General features: G+C 42.7%; 1 protein-coding gene across 9 annotated transcripts in view; it reads left to right on the forward strand.

The window, feature by feature from the left end:
• The window catches only part of WDFY3 (WD repeat and FYVE domain containing 3), a 145,197-nt gene that overhangs the window by 66,181 nt on the left and 57,562 nt on the right, over positions 1 to 21,454 (forward strand). For all 9 annotated transcript variants that reach the window (XM_070758084.1, XM_070758085.1, XM_070758086.1 and 6 more), the window contains 13 exons: positions 2,417 to 2,631; positions 3,737 to 3,849; positions 5,629 to 5,860; positions 8,760 to 8,860; positions 11,269 to 11,487; positions 11,870 to 12,051; positions 14,497 to 14,728; positions 16,298 to 16,458; positions 17,726 to 17,837; positions 18,055 to 18,245; positions 19,656 to 19,808; positions 20,367 to 20,440; positions 20,908 to 21,069. In XM_070758084.1, coding sequence (XP_070614185.1) covers positions 2,417 to 2,631; positions 3,737 to 3,849; positions 5,629 to 5,860; positions 8,760 to 8,860; positions 11,269 to 11,487; positions 11,870 to 12,051; positions 14,497 to 14,728; positions 16,298 to 16,458; positions 17,726 to 17,837; positions 18,055 to 18,245; positions 19,656 to 19,808; positions 20,367 to 20,440; positions 20,908 to 21,069 — 2,147 coding nt within the window. The remainder of the gene's footprint in view (positions 1 to 2,416; positions 2,632 to 3,736; positions 3,850 to 5,628; positions 5,861 to 8,759; positions 8,861 to 11,268; positions 11,488 to 11,869; positions 12,052 to 14,496; positions 14,729 to 16,297; positions 16,459 to 17,725; positions 17,838 to 18,054; positions 18,246 to 19,655; positions 19,809 to 20,366; positions 20,441 to 20,907; positions 21,070 to 21,454) is intronic.

Raw genomic sequence — 21,454 nt, forward strand, 5'->3', positions numbered from 1 at the left:
TCCAGCAGCTGACACACAGATTCGGCATGCCATCCGTGGACTTGTTTGCAACCCAGCGGAATACCCAACTTCCCAGGTTCTACACACGTTTTCCGGACCCAGCGGCGGAAGGGACCAATGCCCTTCTCTCCCCTTGGCCACCGGGTCTACTTTATGCCTTTCCTCCCACCAGTCTCCTACCCAGGGTGGTGGAGAAGATATTAGAGGAGAGAGCGGAAGTGCTATTGGTGGCACCTCACTGGCCTCGACGCCCTTGGTTCTCCGACCTCGTGGCGCTATCGGTGTCCACACCGTGGAGGATTCCGGATCGGATCATCGCCCTCAGCCAGGGGAACCTTCAACATCCGGATCCCCAGTGGCTACATCTAACCGTGTGGCACTTGAGAGGAGCAGGCTGAGGCAACAAAAACTACCAGAGAAGGTCATTGATACAATACAGGCAGCGCGTCGCCCTTCGACGTCAAGAATATACCAAGCAACTTGGCAAGCGTTCTGTAAGTTCTGTGACCAGCACCGTCTGAATCCAAGGGAGACATCAGTTATTCCGGTGTTGGAGTTCCTACAGCAAGGAATAGACCGGGGGTTAGCCCCTAACACTTTAAAGAGGCAGGTGGCAGCCCTCGCCACTATGATACAAGTTCCAGAGGCACGCTCCTTGACATTTCACCCGTGGGTGAGGGACTTTCTACGTGGAGCTACAAATAAACATAGCCCGCCAGTCCGAAGGTTTCCGTCATGGGACCTCTCGTTAGTTCTCAAAGCATTGACAAAACCACCCTTTGAGCCGTTGAGGACCATATCTCTCCGACTGTTATCCATTAAAACAGCTTTTCTGGTCGCAATTACCTCCGCACGCAGAGTGTCGGAAATAGCGGCCTTATCGGTCAGACAGGACCTCTGTATCTTTTACCCTGATAGGGTTGTACTAAGACTGGATCCCACCTTTATACCAAAGGTAAACTCTACATTTCATAGGAAGCAAGAGTTGATACTTCCTGATTTTTGTACTCATGGGAACCACCCATCGGAGTTGCGATGGCACAAAATAGACGTCAGGCGAGCCCTGAAGATATACATCAGGCGTACGGAGACGTTCAGGAAATCTGAACAATTGTTCATATCATTTTCACCTCACAAGATGGGACTTGGACTATCCTCCAAATCTATTAGTCGATGGCTCAAGGAGTGTATCACGGAGGCTTACAAGGCTAGAAACCAGACCCCACCATTGGGACTGACGGGTCATTCAACACGTAGCGCGGCCGCGTCTGCTGCCTGGGCCACGCAAGCATCCATCGAGGATATCTGCAAGGCCGCAACATGGGCGGCCCCTACCACCTTTGTTAAACATTATAAGTTGGATTCGTTTGCTTCAGCGGACGCAGCGTTTGGAAGGCGTGTTTTGCAACGAGTTTGTGCCTCCACGACGTCCCTGACAAGACCTTCTCCCTCCCATGGGCCTTAATCTTTGGCATATCCCATGTTGGACTCTCCTTCCAGCTGCAGTGGAGAAGGACCGTTGTACCTACCTGAACGGTCTTCTCGCTGCACTGGAAGGAGAGTCCAAACCCACCCGGCACTGCAGAAGTTCAGGGACGCCGGTGTTGGGAGGCCCTTGTTGTTGGTTGTTGACAATAAATATTGGTTATCCTCTTACATTGTCTTCGTTTTTAAAACTGAGCTCATGGGGGATACAAGGGGGCGGTACCCAATTAATATGTAAATAATTAACTCAGTCTCTACCAATAAGATTGGTTAACTACCCATGTTGGACTCTCCTTCCAGTGCAGCGAGAAGACCGTTCAGGTAGGTACAACGGTCCTTTCCTCCCATTTATAGAGTCATAGGACTGTAACTTGTTGCTTGTATCCTTACAATTTCTATTAATTTTGTTTCCTGATTGCTTATTTGTACCCTATGACAATCATTAAGTGTTGTACCTCCTGATTCTTGACAAATCTCTATTTTCTTCACTGAGAGCCTATGCACCAAAGACAAATTCCTTGTGTATCCAATCACGCTTGGCCAATAAAGAATTCTATTCTATTTTTATTCTATTTCTATTCTATTCTTATTCTATTTCTATTTCTATTCTATTCTTATTCTATTCTATTCTATTATTATTCTATTCTATTAGTATTCTATTCTTTTCTATTCTATTCTATTCTTAAATCTTAGGGCAGATTTGCTGTCTGGAATCTGATAACACTTATTAGTTCAGTTTATCGGAAGAAAGTTTCTATTTTGCTTGGCCCCCGGAACAACATGGTCACACAATGGCATGAAGCTCAGTGGGGGGGGGAAAAAGTTAATTACCCAATTGGTTTTCCCGAAAACATCTCCTTCCAGGTGAATCCGAGAGCTAATGTCATGGCTGGTAACTAGCCTGAAACATTTCTGCTTTCTGTGTTTATAGCATGCGCTGGATCTCCAGCTTGCGGTGGCCAACATCTTGCAATCTCTTGTACACGCCGAGAGGAACCAACAGGTTATGTGCGAAGGTGGGCTTCACGCTCGGCTTCTGCAGAAATGCGGTGCTGCTCTCACGGATGAGGACCACTCTTTGCATCCCCCTCTCCAGAGGATGTTTGAAAGGCTGGCTTCTCAGGCGCTGGAGCCCATGGTGCTGCGGTAAGTGAGCGCTGCAATGTTGGGACAGCAATAGATTTTGAGCGCATGGCAATAAGGCCCAAAAAAATATAAGACATAGTCTTATGTATGGTCTTATACATAAATGTGTTCTGCCAGCTCTTTGCACGAGCCTATAATTAAATGCAAAGGTAAAAAAAACAGACACACACACACGTGAAAAGTCAAGAATACTTTCTTTATCCACAGAAAAATAGAAGCAAACCCACCTTTTGGTAGTCAAAGGGCTCATTTTCAAAGCAAACAGACTTGAATGCAGCGAACAAACAGAAAAAAACAAACTCAAAGCAATTAACAAGTAGCTGTGAAGTCCTCACAGCTACTCTCCTTCAGACGTTTTCCAACTCACACATTTGACTGATTTACGTTCAGAGTCCTGATATCAAAGCACAGGGTCCTTGGAGAATCCGGAGAGTCAAGACACACCCACTATCACGAAAAGATAATCTTCCATTTATCAGCAGCCCTAATTAGTTGAACCCCACCCAACCACAGGTGAACTCTCTTATCTCTTGTAATACCTGTGTAGCTGCTCTCTCCTATTCATGGCCCTTCGCACGCGTGCGTCTATGTCTGCTCCTTCTTCAGAGTCCAACGAAGATAAGGAGGAGGATGATTGGCTTCCTCCTGGGCTGTCTGCCAAGCCCCCCTCTGAGGGTCCTATTTCACGGTCACTCACTTCGCTGCCCGAAGCAGTCAGCAGTAAAACAGGCCTCTGACGCTGGGGGGATTCACCCACATCCACCCCCACAGTCCTTGGGGCAGGAGCTGGCCCAGAGCCAACCACAACATAAATGATTACAACTTTTCTATCTTGATTACATAATTTGCATTCTATTTGATGACAAAACTCTACACTACACATTTTGTAAATAAGCGAAATAACTGGAAGAGTAATTTTAACTGGTGTGTTTACATGCAGTACAGACATTTTTATAGTGTTTTACCTTGATTAGTTGCAGTTGCTTTTTTAAAAAAAACCATCATTAAAGGCTTCAAGTGAAAGGCTTTAGATTAAGGGAATAAAGTTAAAAGCAGTGGAGAATAATATGAAGCTTGTCTTATTTTACTCTCCGTTTTTCCTTAGGGAATTTTTACGCTTGGGAAATCCCCTGAATTGTGGAGCCTGGGATAAAAAGCTGTTGAAACGGTATCGTGTGCACAAACCGAGTTCACTGAGTTATGAACCAGAGATGAGAAGTAAGTGTTCAGATACTACAGAAGGCATCTGGACTCCTCCTAGCACTTCTTAACAATGGAGTAATTCTTCCAGCAAAATCTAGAATGAGCACTAATGTGATTTGCCTTTTGGAATAGTCATAGAAAAAGCTGGTTGAATACAATTCTAAAAACCGTTTAACCTTGAATAAGGAATCAGAAATAATCCACACTATTAGAGTATGATGTCTCACTTTTAAGCTTTCTAGGGATTTTCATTGTCAGATCTAAGTATTCACTTTTGATAACAACTCCATCATTTAAGATCTGAAACCATCTTCACAATCTGATTTCAAATAAAAAATAGAATAAAGCCTGGATAAGAATAGTGTATCCGATAATTATAACTTCTAATAATAATAGAAGCATCACATACCTTGATTTGTGATTAAAAGACTGACTGTACTATGGCTATATTTAGCCCAGTGTCTATAATAGCTGAGGTTTACTTAATAACTTCTATTTCAGGACAAGGCTGAGTAGAAAAAGATTTATCTTAGCCCATAGAAATGGCTAAACTGGATTTAAGTAATTGTTGTGGAAATTAAAATGCATTTGGATGCTACTGTGTGTCATTAAGATGCGCAATGATTGATGGCTTGATTATATGCCATCAAGTTGATATTATCTCTTAATGACCACATAGATTAGATTTTCAGTGTGAGAATTAACTAGAAGAAAAAGAATATCTTAACATTTAATTCACAACCCAAAAGAAACTGGCATAGGGAGGATTTGAGTCTGTTTCAGTGAATGATTTCATTGGAATTTCACCAGTTAAAATTTAAACGCTTTCAATTATATAAATTGCTTTTTCGGTTCTTTTGTCTATTATGAGACAAGAACTGATTGTATAATCGGTTTAATTGCTTTTAGAATCATCTACTCCATTGCTGGTAGCCCATCCATGTAGAGTATGTGGATCACATTTTACAATATGTGGGACTTAACATCAAGCAACAAACGACAAGAGAAGAGCAACAATGATGATTGGGGGACTGGAGGCTAAAACATATGAAGAGCGGTGGCAGGAACTGGGCCTGGCTAGTTGAATGAAAAGAAGGACCAGGGGAGACAGGATAGAAGTATTCCAATATCTCAGGGGCTGCCACAAAGAAGAGGGAGTCAATCTATTCTCCAAAGCAGCTGAGGGTGGAACAAGAAGCAGTGGGTGGAAACTAAACAAGGAAAGAAATAACTTAGAACTAAGAAGAAATTTCCTGACAATTAGAACAATTAATCTGTGAAACTACTTGCCTCCAGACGTTGTAAATGCTCTAAGATGGGAAGTTTTTAAGCAGATGTTGGATAACCATCTGTCTGAAGTAATGTAGGGTTTCTCGCCTAAGCAGGGGGTTGGACTAGAAGACCTCCAAGGTCCCTTCCAACTCTGTTGTTGTTGTTGTTACAACAATGCAACACATCAAATGAGATCACCATGCTGGATTTCGTATTTCATCCCCAGTCGGGCGCTTCCCAAGCACCTAGGACTGTGTGATATAGTGGCAAATTATGTGTGCTGACCCCAGTAAAAGCGGCCTTTTGCAATTGACAGGTGGAGATTTTGTCAATTCCGATGGTTTTCAAATGTCCGCTGAGATCCTTTGGACGATGATGATGATCATCATCATCATCATCACCATCAACCTGTTTCTCCCCGCTCCCTTCCTATCCATTAGTCCAACCTCTTCCTTTTCCCACATTTGCTCTTAGCACAGCTCTTTGTTTTCTTACACCTCTTTTCCTCCATTTCTACTCTAGATAGTATGGTGTCATCCCTGGAAGGCCTTGGTGCTGACTGTGTGTTCAGCTTGCACGAGGACCTCCACTACAGGATTAGCAAGAGCCTACTGAAGCCAGCGGAAGGGAGCACGGTGCCTCTGACGAGAGTGAAGTGTTTGGTTTCTATGACAACCCCCCACGACATCAGGCTCCACGGATCCTCCGTCACGCCTGCCTTTATTGAGTTTGACACTTCCCTTGAAGGCTTCGGGTAAGGTCTTCCCAAGGGTTTCATCCCAATTCAGTGGTCTTGGTGGAGGCTTCAAGGGATGGCTTGGGTGTTACAACCATGAAATGTGACCCGGAAGGAAGGCTGCTCTTGATGCTGCACATTCTTCTGGAACAAAGTTTAAGACCACCCCAGAAAGTATTACAACATTCACACCCACACCCACTAAAAGCAGCCCTCGTATCCAATTGCCGATTACAGAAAGTTCAGTATAATTGATGACACGTTTTACAGAATTTGCTTGGATTTAATTTTATGCATGTTTACACAGCAGCTAGAATTGTGTTTGCACAACAGTGGAAAAATGAAGAGATCCCTGCAGAGGAAAATATATTTTTTTTTTTAAAAAATAGAATGCACAGAAATGGATAGATTAACATTTAACATTAAAGAGAAGGAAGAAACTGAATACTTTTTAACATGGAATTTGTTTTATCAGTGGCTAACTAGCAAAAACAGAAATTAGAAATTTACAAGCATAAGAGAATGATTAATTACATAAGGAAGAATAGAATTGAATTAGAATAGAATAGAATTAGAATAGAAGAGAATAGAATAGAATTTTATTGGCCAAGTGTGATTTAAGATTAATTTTAATATTAAATTTGTTTACATTGTCTTTTTATATTGTTGTTAGCCGCCCCGAGTCTTCGGAGAGGGGCGGCATACAAATCTAATAAATACAAATACAAATACACTCAAGGGATTTGTCTTTGGTGCAGATGCTCTCAGTGTGCATAAAAGAAAAAGATGCATTTGTCAAGAATCAGGAGGCACAACATTTAATGATTGTCATAGGGGTCTAGTTCAGTGATTACAGGACAAGATTGCAGTGTAAATCCACAATGTGTCGTTTTGCCATCTTCCCTCCAACACACACAAACACACATTCTTTTTGATTTTGAATGACATAGCTGTTATCCGATTGATGTTTCCCACAGTTTGTTAATCACAGGTCTTATTCAAAGAAGATGAGCGAGTGCTTCATTTTCCAGAATGGAGACAAATGTGACAGGTGGAAATCAAATGGCAAATGTCTCCTGACATTTCGGAAATATTTGTGGGAGGCGGGAAAACATATTTTGAGTCCAATAAATGGAACAGTGACGCAAAACGATGAGGGAACATCATGCATGGGGGTGCAACTGAGAGGATGGGCGTTACTGATCAGTTTCAAAGTAGGGCAGTTTTATTTTAAGCTTGCGGGAAAGTTTCTAGTGTCTCCCCCCCCCCCCCCCCAAAAAAAAGCAAGAAAACCATGCAGCTAATTTTGAGTGATTGTAGTCAAGCAAGTCCTCTAGGACAGGGTCTGTAGCTTTGGCAGCTTTCTGTCTGGTGGACTTCAACTCTCAGGATCCCCCAGCCTGCTGACTGAGGAATTCTGGGAGTTGAGGTCCCACAGGCTTAAAGTTGCCAAGGTTGGAGATGGAGACCCCTGTTCTGGGCCCTAGAAAAAGCATCTGACGGTTTGTCTGCAACCTGGGAAGAGCAGAGTTCCCACCACTGCTCTTAAATGGCAGCTAGGATATTTATTCCTATTCCTCATCATTATTTGTGCTTCTGCGATGTTAAGTTTTTACTTATGACATCCTTATGTTCTCTTTTGGAGATTTGTGTGTCCGTATGAGTGGGTGTGTGATTGCCACTCCTGCATTCTTCAGTCGATCCATGTTTCCTGGCTGAAGGTCAAAGGCCATTTCTGTCTTTTACCCCAAATAGGGATTTCGACATTTCTGTGGGTGTCAGTCAAATTTTCTTAAACGTTTGATTGATGTATTTTTTTTAGTGTTTTTAACTTTACCATTCTTTTATATTATTTATTTATTTATAAAATTTATTACCAATTTATCCCTTTTACTTTCTTCCAGGTAGGTAGGTAGGTAGGTAGGTAGATACTGTAGATACTGGAGAGAGAGAGATACTGTAGATAGATAGATAATGTAGATAGATAGATAGATAGATAGATAGATAGATAGATAGATAGATAGATAGATAGATGATAGATAGATAGATAGATAGATAGATAGATGATAGTTAGATAGATAGATAATGTAGATAGATAGATAGATAGATAGATAGATGATAGTTAGATAGATAGATAGATAGATAGATAGATAGATAGATAGATACAGACAGACAGACAGACAGACAGACAGACAGACAGACAGACACAGCTAGCTAGCTAGCTCTAGGTGGCTTACACAATTAATATACAATTAATACATTGAAAGTTAAAAAACAGACATTAAAACCAAGGCTATTTTACTGGGTTTTTAAAAATTCAATAAAGATACATATAGTTGCAAAAAAATCCAGGTGATGTGCAGTTTGCTGTGACTTGACAACCTGTGATTCATTCAGTCCTAATTTCAGGGATGAAGGTGGTCTTCTCCATTTACAGCAAGGCCAACATTTCCATTGCTGAGCAAGACAATTGTTAAGTGAGATTTAACCCATTTTATGGCCTTTCTGTCCACAATGGTTAATTGAATAATTGCCATTGTTAAATTGATAACACGATTATTAAGTGAATCTGGCTTCCCCATAGACTTTGCTTGTCAGAAGGTGGCAAAAAGTGACCCCATGACCCCGGGACATTGCAACCATCGTAAATACAGGCCAGTTGGCAAATATCTGAATGTTGATCTTTCAGTTGGCCCATTGGACCTATGTTGATTGCCCTGTAATCACTGTTTCTCCCCACTGAAGGTTGCAAACAGACAAACCGAAGAATTTTAATAATGTGTTGATGTTACTGTCACTGATTTTAGGCCCAGATAACTTGCAGAAGAGTTGGCTTTTGAGCTAATCTGCTTTAAATGTTGTTGGCTTCATTTATTGTTCAGAAACTGTTCCTACTTCCTTCCTCTCTCTTTTACAGGTGCCTGTTCTTACCTAGTTTGGCTCCTCACAATGCACCAACCAACAACGTCGTTACTACGGGGCTCATTGATGGCACTGTAGTCAGTGGAATTGGAACCGGTGAGTCCACTTAGATCAGGGGGGACACACGATGGCCCTGTTATGACTGATGAACTTCAACTCTCAGAATTCCTTGGAACAGCCGTAGCAGCTCAGGAATCCTCGGAGTTGATGTCCACAAGTCACAAAGGAGCCATATTCCCCTACCTTGGGCTTGCTAAGATACAGGGGGTGGACAAAGAAATGGAAACACCTTGCAGCTCTTCCGTGGAATCCAGATTTGTGAAGCTCCCTTCGAACAGTTTTTGTGGGTTCTGTACGTGTCTGTTGAGCTCTGCAGTGATTTTATGAGCTGTGGTCTTGCGATCCGCTCTGACAATTCGCTTTAGAGTCCGACGGTCTCTCTTCGACCACTTCGACTTTCGGCCAGGCCTGTGCTTGGCTGAGGACGTTTTCCCTTCTCTTTCAAAAGCAGTCATGACTTTTGAGACATGACCTCTGGAAACGCCAAACATCCGGCCACTTACACTAGTGCCTGCCATTCGAGCACCAACAATTTGGCCTCTTTGAAAGCCTGAGAGCTCTGCCATTTCTAGAAGGTGATAACCCATTTCCTTAAATTTCTGTAAAAGAAAAAGTTAGTTTAAAAAAACACATCAAATAACAGAATTTAAAATATGTCAAGTTTTGATTGATTTGAACATGTTCAAACATGATGATGCCAAAAAATCAAGTGTTTCCATTTTTTTGACCACCCCCTGTAGATGTGTGTTGTGTATTATTTTCTAAGAGTAGCAGTGTAATATCTTAAATTTCACGTTTAGCATGTAACAGAAGTGTCAAAACTCGGTTTCATTGAGGGCCACATTAGGATGGTGTTTGACCTCGGAGGTCTGGGGCGAGTGTGGCCATCTCAACATCACTCATGTCGGGGGCACCTGTGGTGGGCCAAGGGCTCTTCCAGCAAAAATAGGCTCCCAAGCTCTGGTTTTGGCTGCCACAGTCTCCTGCAACTCTCTGCCAGGGAAAATGCAGCTCAGGAGGCTCCGTTTTCGCTGTCAGAGGCACCACGGTCCGGTCCTTGGCTGTTTTCAGGGCAGCCCCTCGGGCCAGATCCAAACAACCCACGGGCTGGATCTGGGCCCCAGGCTTTGAGTGTGACACCCCTGGTCTATAACCTCATAGCAGGACCTGTAAATTTACCTTTGTGTCAGGATAGTGTTTGTTTGTTTTTAAACAGAATGATCCCTTGAGGACCCATTTTTGGTTTCATTTGTCACGAAGGAATAATTGCCACCGTCCCATTGTATTGTGAGGAATCATGAGCAGAGAAGCCACTCGATTTAGCTGCTTATTAGAGCGTAGCTGAGTCCTCGAACAATCGGGGGGACCATTTAATGTCAGGATTTTATGGGAGGCAAATGACCAGAAACCAGAAGTAAAAAATGGGTTGCGTATAAATGGAAAGAAAGGGGCAAGAAGCTTTCAGGACATTATGTCAGAATAGCCCTTCCATTTATACATTTATAGGGGGAAATAATATAGGAAAATGTTTCGTAATTGGCTGCAAGCAGTTGAAACGAATAGCAATTATCATATTTTATCTTCTTTTGTGATTGAATATATATCACTTCTATATTCATGATTCAACAGCAATCGCAAAGTGTGGGCAGTGATTCCCAAATACATGAATGAATTACTTAATTTCATGTCCTTTCATTTTTTTTACAATAGAATAGAATAGAATAGAATAGAATCCTTTATTGGCCAAGTGTGATTGAACACGCAAGGAATTTGTCTTTGGTGCAAATGCTAGCAGTGTACATAAAAGAAAATATACATTTGTCAAGATTCATGACGTACAACGCTTAATGATTGTCATAGGGGTCAAATAAGCAATTGGGAAAATAAATATTAATAAAAATCTTAGGGATACAAGCAACAAGTTACAGTCATAAATGAAAGGAGATGGGTGATAGGAATGATGAGAAAAAACGAGTAGTAATAGTAGTGCTATTTATTTACTAAGTAGTGCAGACAGTAAAAAAGTTTGACAGTGTTGAGGGAATTATTTGTTTAGCAGAGTGATGGCATTTGGGGAAAAGAACTGTTCTTGTGTCTAGTTGTCTAGGTGTGCAGGGCTCTATAACAATGTTTTGAGGGTAGGAGTTGAAAGAGTTTATGTCCAGGATGCGAGGGGTCAGTAAATGTTTGATGTGGATAAGATTTTTATATTAATTTATTATATGGTCATGTATGAGTAGACCACAATGTTTGATGACTGAACCTGCACTTTTGTACTTTTGAAAGGAGTTTACTACAGTAGAATTATATTTTTTAAAAAACAAGTAATTTAAAAAAAAAAATTAAAGTCCAGCTCTGTCGGCAGCTGCAGGATCAACATATTTAAGGAAGATAAATTGGAAAAAGAGGTTGATGGCTAATTTCCTGTCATTTTTCTCTTACAGGAGAGCGGCTCTTCCCACCTCCGTCCGGATTAAGCTTCTCAAGTTGGTTTTGCGTGGAACATTTTAGCACAGCCCCAAATTATCATCCCATCAGGTTACTTACAGTTGTAAGGCGGGCAAACAGCTCCGAGCAGCACTACATATGCCTCGCTATCGTCTTTTCAGTCAAAGACCGTTCCCTCATTGTTTCCACTAAAGAAGAACTGCTTCAGAATTATGGTAAGAGCCAGCCTGTGTATTCATCCATATATATATATATTATATATATCACATGTTTTTTTGCTGAATTTGAAAATTAAGGGAGACTAGAATAGATCTATTTTGGCCTTATTTTGGCCTCATCAGCTAGCCATACCCACTGGGACTTGAACCTGCAACCTTTGCCTTGTAAGGCAGAGAATTATCCTCTAGGCTATATTTATTTTCCACTTTAGGACAGGAGGGTCAAACCCAAAGCCCGAGAGCTGGAGCTGGCCCATGGGATAGTTAGATCTGCCCTTGGGACCCCGAAAGTCTGGCCTGTGGTGCTTCGGCCATGGGAACCAGGCTCCCAATGTCCTTTGGCAATGGAGAGGCTCATTCCGTCTTCTTTTGTCTCCAGCTGACGACTTCAACGAGGAATCCTCCTGCTATGAGATCCTGCCCTGTTGTGCCCGTTTCCGTTGTGGTGACCACATAGTGGAAGGGCAGTGGCATCACATTGTTCTGGTCATGAGCAAAGGCATGCTGAAAAATAGTACTGCTGCACTTTACATTGATGGACAGCTGGTCAATACAGTAAAGGTAAATTCAAAGTCCGTAGCACCTACCCTTTACTAAAACCATATATGTAATAGTATATATTGCTTTAGGTTGGCTCAGAAATGCAAGGTTAAAGACACTGGTTTTGTCAGCTGGAAAGTTGACAGCTCGGTGTTTGAGACCCGAGTGCCACGTGATGGGCTGAGCTCCCATTACTGGCCTCAGTTCCTGCCCATCTAACAGTTCCAAACCATGCAAATGTGAGTAGATAAATAGGTACCAGCTTGGTGGGAAGGTAACAGTGCCAAGTGTCCATGTGCCGCCTCTATGTTGGTTGAGGCAGGCAGGGTCCCCTTGGGTCCCATTTGTTGGGGGTCAAGGGAAAGGGAGGGTCTTGCCTTCTCTTTCTGCTCAAGATCCCCATGGACAATTGGGGGGCCCCTGTGGGACACAGAATGCTGGACTCGATGGGCTTTGGTCCAGTTCATCAGGGCTCTTCTTATGTCCCTTCCTTCCTCCCTCCCTCCCTCCCTCCCTCCCTTCCTTCCTTCCTTCCTTCTCTTCCTTATTGAAACGGATGTCCATGTGCCGCCTCTATGTTGAGGCAGGCAGGGTTCCCTTGGGTACCACTTGTTGGGGACAATTGGGGGGCCCCTGTGGGACACAGAATGCTGGACTCGATGGGCTTTGACCTGATTCAGCAAGCTTCTTAGGTTCTTATCTTCCTTCCTTCCTTCCTTCCTTCCTTCCTTCCTTCTCTCCCTTATTGAAAGGGATGTCCATGTGCCGCCTCTATGTTGGTTGAGGCAGGCAGGGTTCCCTTGGGTCCCATTTGTTGGGGGTCAGGGGAAAGGGAGGGTCTTGCCTTCTCCGTATGCTTAAGATCCCCATGGACAATTGGTGAGCCACTGGGTGACACAGAATGCCGGACTCAATGGTCTTTGGCCCGACTCAGCATGGCTTTTCTTATGTCCCTTCCTTCCTTCCTTCTCTCCCTTATTGAAAGGGATGTCCAAGTGCCGCCTCTATGTTGCTTGAGGCAGGCAGGGTCCCCTTGGGTCCCATTTGTTGGGGGCAAGGGAAAGGGAGGGTCTTGCCTTCTCTTTCTGCTCAAGATCCCCATGGACAATTGGGGGGCCCCTGTGGGACACAGAATGCTGGACTCCATGGGCTTTGGCCTGATTCAGCAGGGCTCTTCTTATGTCCCTTCCTTCCTCCCTCCCTCCCTCCCTTCCTTCCTTCCTTCTCTTCCTTATTGAAACGGATGTCCATGTGCCGCCTCTATGTTGAGGCAGGCAGGGTTCCCTTGGGTACCACTTGTTGGGGGTCAGGGGAAAGGGAGGGTCTTGCCTTCTCTTCTTGCTCAAGATCCCCATGGACAATTGGGGGGCCCCTGTGGGACACAGAATGCTGGACTTGATGGGCTTTGACCTGATTCAGCAGGGTTCTTCTTAGGTTCTTATCTTCCTTCCTTCCTTCCTTCCTTCCTTCCTTCCTTCCTTCCTTCCTTCCTTCCTTCCTTCCTTCCTTCCTTCCTTCCTTCCTTCTCTCCCTTATTGAAAGGGATGTCCATGTGCCGCCTCTATGTTGGTTGAGGCAGGCAGGGTTCCCTTGGGTCCCATTTGTTGGGGGTCAGGGGAAAGGGAGGATCTTGCCTTCTCTTCCTGCTCAAGATCCTCGTGGACAATTGGTGGGCCACTGGGTGACACAGAATGCTGGACTCGATGGGCTTTGGTCCAATTCAGCAGGGCTCTTCTTAGGTTCTTACGTTCTTAACAATGTTCTATGTGCCTCGGCGTATAGTCATGCTGGACAGAGGACCACAGCAGTGTCTTCGGACAACACTCCCTTAGCTAAGACGAGCATCTTCTCCTAGAGTTGGACATGATTGGACAGGGAAAAACTTTAGCTTTTATATTGTTTCATTTTGAGTCATAAAGTTCATGTTTCTATAGCAAGTCCAGATTTTTGTCAAAATGACAAAACTTGCATGGCAATGTCACAAGCTCTAACCCTTAGTACTTGCGTGCAGTATCAAAGTCCTTGTATCAAGGTCTCATGGAAAACAAAACTATATTATTCAGTCATGTCATATTTTTAAAAAATTACATGCTTTGTGCCGTTCTGTTTGGCTCCCTAGTCCAGTGTATGTATATGTATACATCTGAAAGTACGGATATGTTTAGACAGTATATTCACTCTCTTAAATGCAGAGTTCATCAGATTAAAATGTTTATAATTAGATTATGTATATTTTTAATTGAACAGAGCCTGAATAAACATTTCTTTCCTTTCTTAGCACATAGAAATGTCAAAATAAGCTACATATGGCGCTAGTTTTGTTGATTTCTTCTGCACGCAAAGCAAGATAGTAGGAAATAGCAGGATGGTTTGGTGGCAGCCCATGGGGATTAATCGTAGGCAGAGCATGTAACTTTATTTGTCTAGAGGATAGGTATGATAGTCTTGCATTAACGTATTTTACAGTTTCACTATGTCCACAGTAGCCCTGGCGGTTCAAGTTGTGCCAATCCACCAATAGTCAGCACAGTTTATGCCTACGTAGGCACCCCACCTGCCCAGCGACAGCTTTCATCACTCGTTTGGCGGTTGGGGCCAACCCATTTCCTAGAAGAAGTCTTACCTCCATCGAGCATAAGCACAATTTATGAACTTGGCCCAAACTATGTTGGAAGTTTCCAAGCTGTATATATGCCTTGTAAGTAAAACAAGTTCTAATTTATTTATTTATTTATTTTAAAAAATGACTTTTGACAATTTACCTTCTCCCCCCACCCCATCCCAAAAAATTACAGTACAGTGGTAGCTCTACCTACAAATGCCTCTACTTACGAACTTTTCTAGATAAGAACCGGGTGTTCCAAGATTTTTTTGCCTCTTCTCTAGAGCCATTTTCCACTTACAAACCCCAGCCTCCGAAACTGTAACTGGAAAAGGCAGGGAGAAGCCTCTGTGGGGCCTCTCTAGGAACTTCCTGGGAGGAAACAGGGCTGGAACAGACAGGGACATTATCTTGGACTTTTCAATCAAACTTAATTGTCCTTCGGGTACTTTGGAATTTAGAAAGACTAACTTGAAAGCCTAATCTGAAATAAAACACTGATAATAATTCATAAAGTAATGTAGAAAAAGAAACTAGTATATTTATTATGCAGTGGCACCTCTGCCTATGAGCCATCTCTGCCAGCACGCAACTTGTTGCCCTGTAAACCCAAATATCCATGTCCCAGGATCAAATCTGGTTCCGTCCCCCAGAGCAGAGATGGACTCTTCCCACCCACCCCATTCTTGTGTCTCCCTTTAGCAATTCTGCCTTCCTGGGAGGAGACCGTTAGTATTTCATGCACAGTCCCACTGATTGTAATTGGGCCAACGTGCTGCTGGAGCTTTGTTTTTAATTAGTAAAACACCTGAGTAGGGTGAGACCACCTGGAAAGGAGGGAAACTGGCAGCTCATTTATCACAGGAGCCGTAGCTGTAATTGTTAAGGGTCCGTGAGGTGGGTCAATTTTATCCCATTGCTAAGCAACCCTTAGAATTTGCATGCAAGGAGGGAGACCTCTTTCAAAGTCCCAGGTACGGTGAAGTTAAAAACGGCTGCATTTGTGTTTATAGTAGCAAACTAGATACTGGACAGGTTCCTCCTCCTGGCTGCCCCCATTGATTTTGCTTGTGAGAAGGTCGCCAAAGGGGGATTACATGCCCCAGAACACTGCAACTGTCATAAAGGTGACTCAGTTGTCACGTGATGCAAATCACGTGACCATGGGGGATGCTGTAATGGCCCTAAGCATGAAAACTGGTCCTAAGTCCTTGGAGCAGGAGCTGGCCCAGAGCCAACCACAACACTCAGTAGGCCCAGTTCTTGCCCTCCCCAGGCACCAAAGGCTTCCCTAAAGCCTGGAGATGGTGAAAACAGCCTTCCCCCGCCTCCGGTGATCCCCCCGAGGCTGGAAATGGCCCGTTTCCTATCTTCCGGTAGGCCTGTTTTTCACCCTTCCCAGGCTCCAAAGGTTTCCCTGGAACCTTGCATCCCCAGTGGCCCCCCGGAGGCCAAAAACACTATCCCAGAGCCTCCACTTGAGCCAGAAATCAGCTGGCTGGTATATACATGCGCGCTGGAGCTGAGCTAGGGCACAGGCTCACCATCACGGTCCTGGGGCATTCCCAAAAGCAGTGAGACTTGGTTTAAAGATTGTATCTCGCCTGGTCTATAATGTATGGTATGTTACATCATCTCATGGTGAAATGCTTCTCTTGTTTGAAGGCAAAGATTCCAAAGCAGAGGGAGTCAGTCCGTCTCCAGTGTCGTTGGTCCCAGAGGAGAAAGTGTCTTTTGGCCTCTACGCTCTCTCCGTTTCTTCCCTGACGGTGGCAAGGATTAGAAAAGTTTATAACAAATTGGACAGCAAGGCCATAGCCAAGCAGGTAACACTCTTTTTTTATATATGTTGCTTTTTTAGTTTTTAGTGTTGACTCAACCAATGTTGCAATGCTCAACTTTGACCATGGGTAGACCTCACACAACATTGGATACATGAGAGACTATTGACGTTTGTTACAAAAATCAAAACCAGAAGCACATACAGATAACCGATTCGGCTGGATTCATTAACTTCTTTATAAATATAGTAACAGATGAATTTACAATACCGTTAGCAGAATTCTTCTTCTTCAATGTAGTTACAAGCAAATACAAGCAGGAGAATTAGTTTCATTTCAGCAGAGCAGACAAGTCCAGAGTGTGTGGACTGAGCCACACCCAGACTTAAGCATAAGTTTTAATTTTGATTCTCTGCACAGACTCAGAAGTGGTTAGCTCCCATTGGCTGACTTAGTTGCTATGCCTAATCATTGGCTAACCTTGTTAACATGGCTCTCCCCCGTTCATGAATGTCTTATAACAGAGTCACCAGATCAACAGGCATCTTTGGCTATAGGTTGTGCTTGTACATTTGTTCCACACATGGATGCATCCCAGAGTTGAAAATAATGTTCACGGCTCAAGGTTAATAAAACACGAATAACTATTTAGTTCCTAAATATTATTTATTAAGAAAATTTTTAATGAGCCGCGATGGCGCAGTGGATCGAATGCAGTACAGCAGGCTACCTCTGCTGACCACTGGACTCAATTCTGGACTCAATTGTGGCTGTAAGTCAAAGACTACCTCTAAATGTTTCTAGAATAGAGGTGGATAATGGAAGCCAACCAAGAGCAAATGGCTTATGAATTGACCCAAAGAGAGACAGAGAGAATGAAACAGGGGTTATGTACCAAACAAGAGTGATTATGTGCTTCTCCATAACTCTTTCTATTTAAGATATTATATTCTTTTGCAGCTTTTATAAATGAATGACTCTCTTTAGCTCCGGTTTTGGATGTGAGAGTTAGAAGCTTGGTCTTAAGTAATGACAAGTGTCCACAAAGGGTTTATCTCCGATCTGGAGAAATCAAAGATATTTGCTATACTGTTTCGGACATTGTCCAACTGGGGAAAAAATGTTTCTTCTATTATACAAGGAAACAACTCTTTTCTATTATTCTCCTGCTTGTGTAGATCACAGAATCTTACGTAACCTTTCTTCTCTTAGGCTTGAGGAGTTTTTCTGCCAATCTGTGAAAATGCTTAAAAAATATTGTTCCTATAAACTATGTCTAAACAAAGCTTTTCTCCCTCCTGTTTCTCATTAGCTAGCTATTTCATCTCACGAAAATGCCACTCCAGTAAAACTGCTCCACAATTCAGGAGGACATTTAAATGGACCTGCGCGCACCATTGGCGCAGCCTTGATAGGATATTTGGGTGAGAAAATATTAAAATAAACTAATATGAGCTTTGTATGGTGATTACTCAAGTATGTATGTATGTATGTATGTATTATTATTATTATTATTATTATTATTATTAATTAGAAATTGAAACGTCTTGCTGTTTATTTGGTTCTTTTTGACATAATAATTAAGTGGATGACTTTCTTGTAAAACTGACGTTTCCCTTTCATTTTGCCTCCTTCCTGCAGGGGTCAGAACGTTTGTCCCGAAGCCTGTTGCAACCACACTGCAGTACATTGGTGGGGCTGCTGCTATTTTGGGCCTGGTGGCCATGGCATCGGACGTGGAAGGACTTTACGCTGCCGTCAAGGCCCTGGTGTGTGTGGTCAAGAGCAACCCTCTCGCCAGCAAAGAAATGGAAAGGATCAAAGGATACCAGGTGCGGGAGAAGAGAGATAGAGCTGCTTGCGCCAACCCACGTTTGGGGGGAATTCATGGCATCTCATCTCAGAATCAGGGGCACGTGGCGGATTTGAAAGAGCAGGAAAATATTATAATATTGTATATAATATTATAATATAGAATATTATATAGAATATTAGAATATTATAATAATATATAGAATATTAGAATATTAAGTTTAGCAGCTGGAACAGTACAACGTACAATGGGACACAATACACAGCTGTGTTTGATTGATTGGAGAATGCTGGCTCATGCATGAGGCAATCTACTCCCTGATTGGTTGCTGTGGGTGGAAAGGGGGAGTTTCCCTTTTTCCCCGCCTTTTTCTTCTGTGCGTTGTTTGTTTTTCCTCATGAGGCTCCTGGCTACCTCATCTGCTGTGAATATAAAATGTTAAATATATCTATAAATATATATTTATATATTTTGAATTGAAACCTGCCTGGGATAAACATGGATCCATTGTAAGATAAAATACAGGAAATAGTATGAGGGCAGACGAGATGGACCATGAGGTTTATTTCTGCCATCAATCTTCTAGGTTTCTATATATATATTTATTATATGTTTATTTATACAAAAACTACATTTTTAGCGTCTCCGACAGTTGCTACAAATTGTCGACCAAATTGTATTGCTCAGATTTCAAGCCCTTGACGGAAGGATGCCATGGCTGTACAATTTGGGCAACGCCACAGGGTCAGCTGCGAGCTCAGCAGAGACACTTGGTGTTTGCCAGGTTGAAAGGAAGCGATCAAGGGCACCACACCATCTGTGCCCCTCGAAGGACATTTGTTGGAGCTGGTTCTCCTTACATAATTGGTGCAGAAGGTAGCATTCCATTGGCAGAAGCCTCTTCCGTCTGAAGAAAAGGCGCATGGTTGCAATCCAGAGCCAGAGAGCTTCCCCCACAGTGATCCAGCAGTGTGTATTGGCCTGGTCTGGAATGAGGGTGCCAGGATTTTCTCTCCCCCCTTCCCCCCCCTCTAAAATGAACCCAGAATTTAATTGACATTATCAAACCAATACATTAGTGATCTGGGTACGCCAGCTCTTCAGTTTGTCATCCCAAAACATGGGATGAGAATAATTAAATGATCTTGTCTGTCTGTCTGGCTATCCTTCCTGTAGCCCGTCTTTGGACCCCTTCAATTTTGTCCATATCTTTTTGTAGGTGAGGTCTCCAGAACTGAACACAGTATGTTATAGAATATAATACTAGCACCCAAGGTGTTACCTAGTTTGCTCTCAGTTTATATTTATATTTGTTTTTCTAAGCTGGGACAAAGTGCCTAATTTCTCTCCGTCTGCAAAATGCTTTGAGATTACAAAATTCAGAAACGTTGGTGCTTCACTATCTCTCTGTGGCTCCCTCTCCTTCCAGCTGTTGGCCATGCTCCTGAAGAAGAAGCGTTGCCTCCTGAACAGCCACATTCTACACCTGACCTTCTCTTTAGTGGGCACTGTGGACAGCGGACACGAAACATCCATTATTCCAAACTCAACTGCTTTCCAGGATCTGCTTTGCGATTTTGAGGTACGGAGGAAATTTCTGTACTCTGGCAATAAAAGGTTAATGGGCAAAGCTGCTGTAAGAGTGTTGCTGGGAAGGTAACAGGGACTATTGAGAGGAAGAGGGGTGTGTATGCATGGTTGCGTCAGGTGGCATGTGGTATACAGGGAATCCTTGATTTACAACTGTTCAAAGTTATAAAGTCACTGGAAAAAGTGAGTTATGACTGTTTTTCACACCACTGTTGCAGTATCCCTATGGCCATGTGATCAAAATTTAGATAATATAATAATAATAATAATAATAATAATAATAATAATAATAATAATAATTTATTAGATTTGTATGCTGTCCCTCTCCGAAGACTTGGGGCGTAAACTATTATTTAGACTGTATTTTTTGTTTTTACGGAACAACGTAAAGTAAATCTTAAAGCAGAATCAATAAAATTGTGATTTTGCTAATCTAGAATGACGATGAAGGCTCAACTCCTGGTGGATATCACTCAGCGAAATATTTTGATAGCAATATCATCTGCTAAATTAACAGCATGTAAGAATTAGAGATATTTTTGCATTTCAGGTTTGGCTTCATGCTCCCTACGAACTTCATCTTTCGTTATTTGAACATTTCATCGAACTTCTTACTGAATCCAGGTAACATTGATAAGTATTGTTTTATAAAAAGTTTAAGAAATTTAACACCCCAGATTTTTTTCCCCTCCATCAGCGTTCACAGAAAATTATGCTTGGTGGCTCTGTTTAATGCTCAATTAATTCTCTATTGTGTATTGTTTTTGAGGTGATGGAGGAGTAGGAGAGATACCTTATCTCATGATAAAATATATACAGTGGGGGGGGGGAGTATTTAGTCAGACACCAGTTGTGCAAGTTCTCCCACTTAAAAGATGAGAGAGGCCTGAAATTGACATCACAGGTCGACCTCAACCATGAGACACAACATGGGAAAACACATCCAGAAAATCACATTGTCTGATTTTTAACGAATTTATTTCCAAATTATGGTGGAAAATTAAAATGTGAGTTGTAACATAAGAAGCTTATCATTTTTAGTGAGAAGGACAATGGTTTTCTTATTTATTGCTCTGTTCTTTCTCTTACAGCGAAGCATCAAAAAATGCAAAACTGATGCGGGAATTCCAGCTCATCCCCAAACTCTTGCTCACTCTTCGAGACATGTCTTTGTCACAGCCAACCATTGCCGCCATCAGCAACGTCCTGAGCTATTTGCTTCAAGGGTTTCCTAGCACCAATGACCTACTCAGGTACCACTGAGATTCACTCTGGGTTTCCTTCCGAGAAAAATTAGAGGGGGCAAGAAATGTGTGAGATTTCTCTATGAGGACGAACAATTCTTAAAACAGGACCACTGTTCTTTATCATTTTTGAAAAATGCAATCCATTTTTGCATTTCAAAATCCATGTCAATTCTGAAATGATAATCCTGTAGTTTATCTACACATAATAATAATACAGTGATCCCTCGAGTATCGCGAGGGTTACGTTCCAAGACCCCTCGCGATACTCGATTTTTCGCGATATAGTGGTGCGGAAGTAAAAACACCATCTGCGCATGCGCGCCCTTTTTCTATGGCCGTGCATGCGCAGATGGTGGAGTTTGCGTGGGCGGCGGGGAAGACCCAGGGAAGG

Source organism: Erythrolamprus reginae, chromosome 7 (assembly GCF_031021105.1).
Source record: "Erythrolamprus reginae isolate rEryReg1 chromosome 7, rEryReg1.hap1, whole genome shotgun sequence".
NCBI lineage: Eukaryota > Metazoa > Chordata > Lepidosauria > Squamata > Dipsadidae > Erythrolamprus > Erythrolamprus reginae.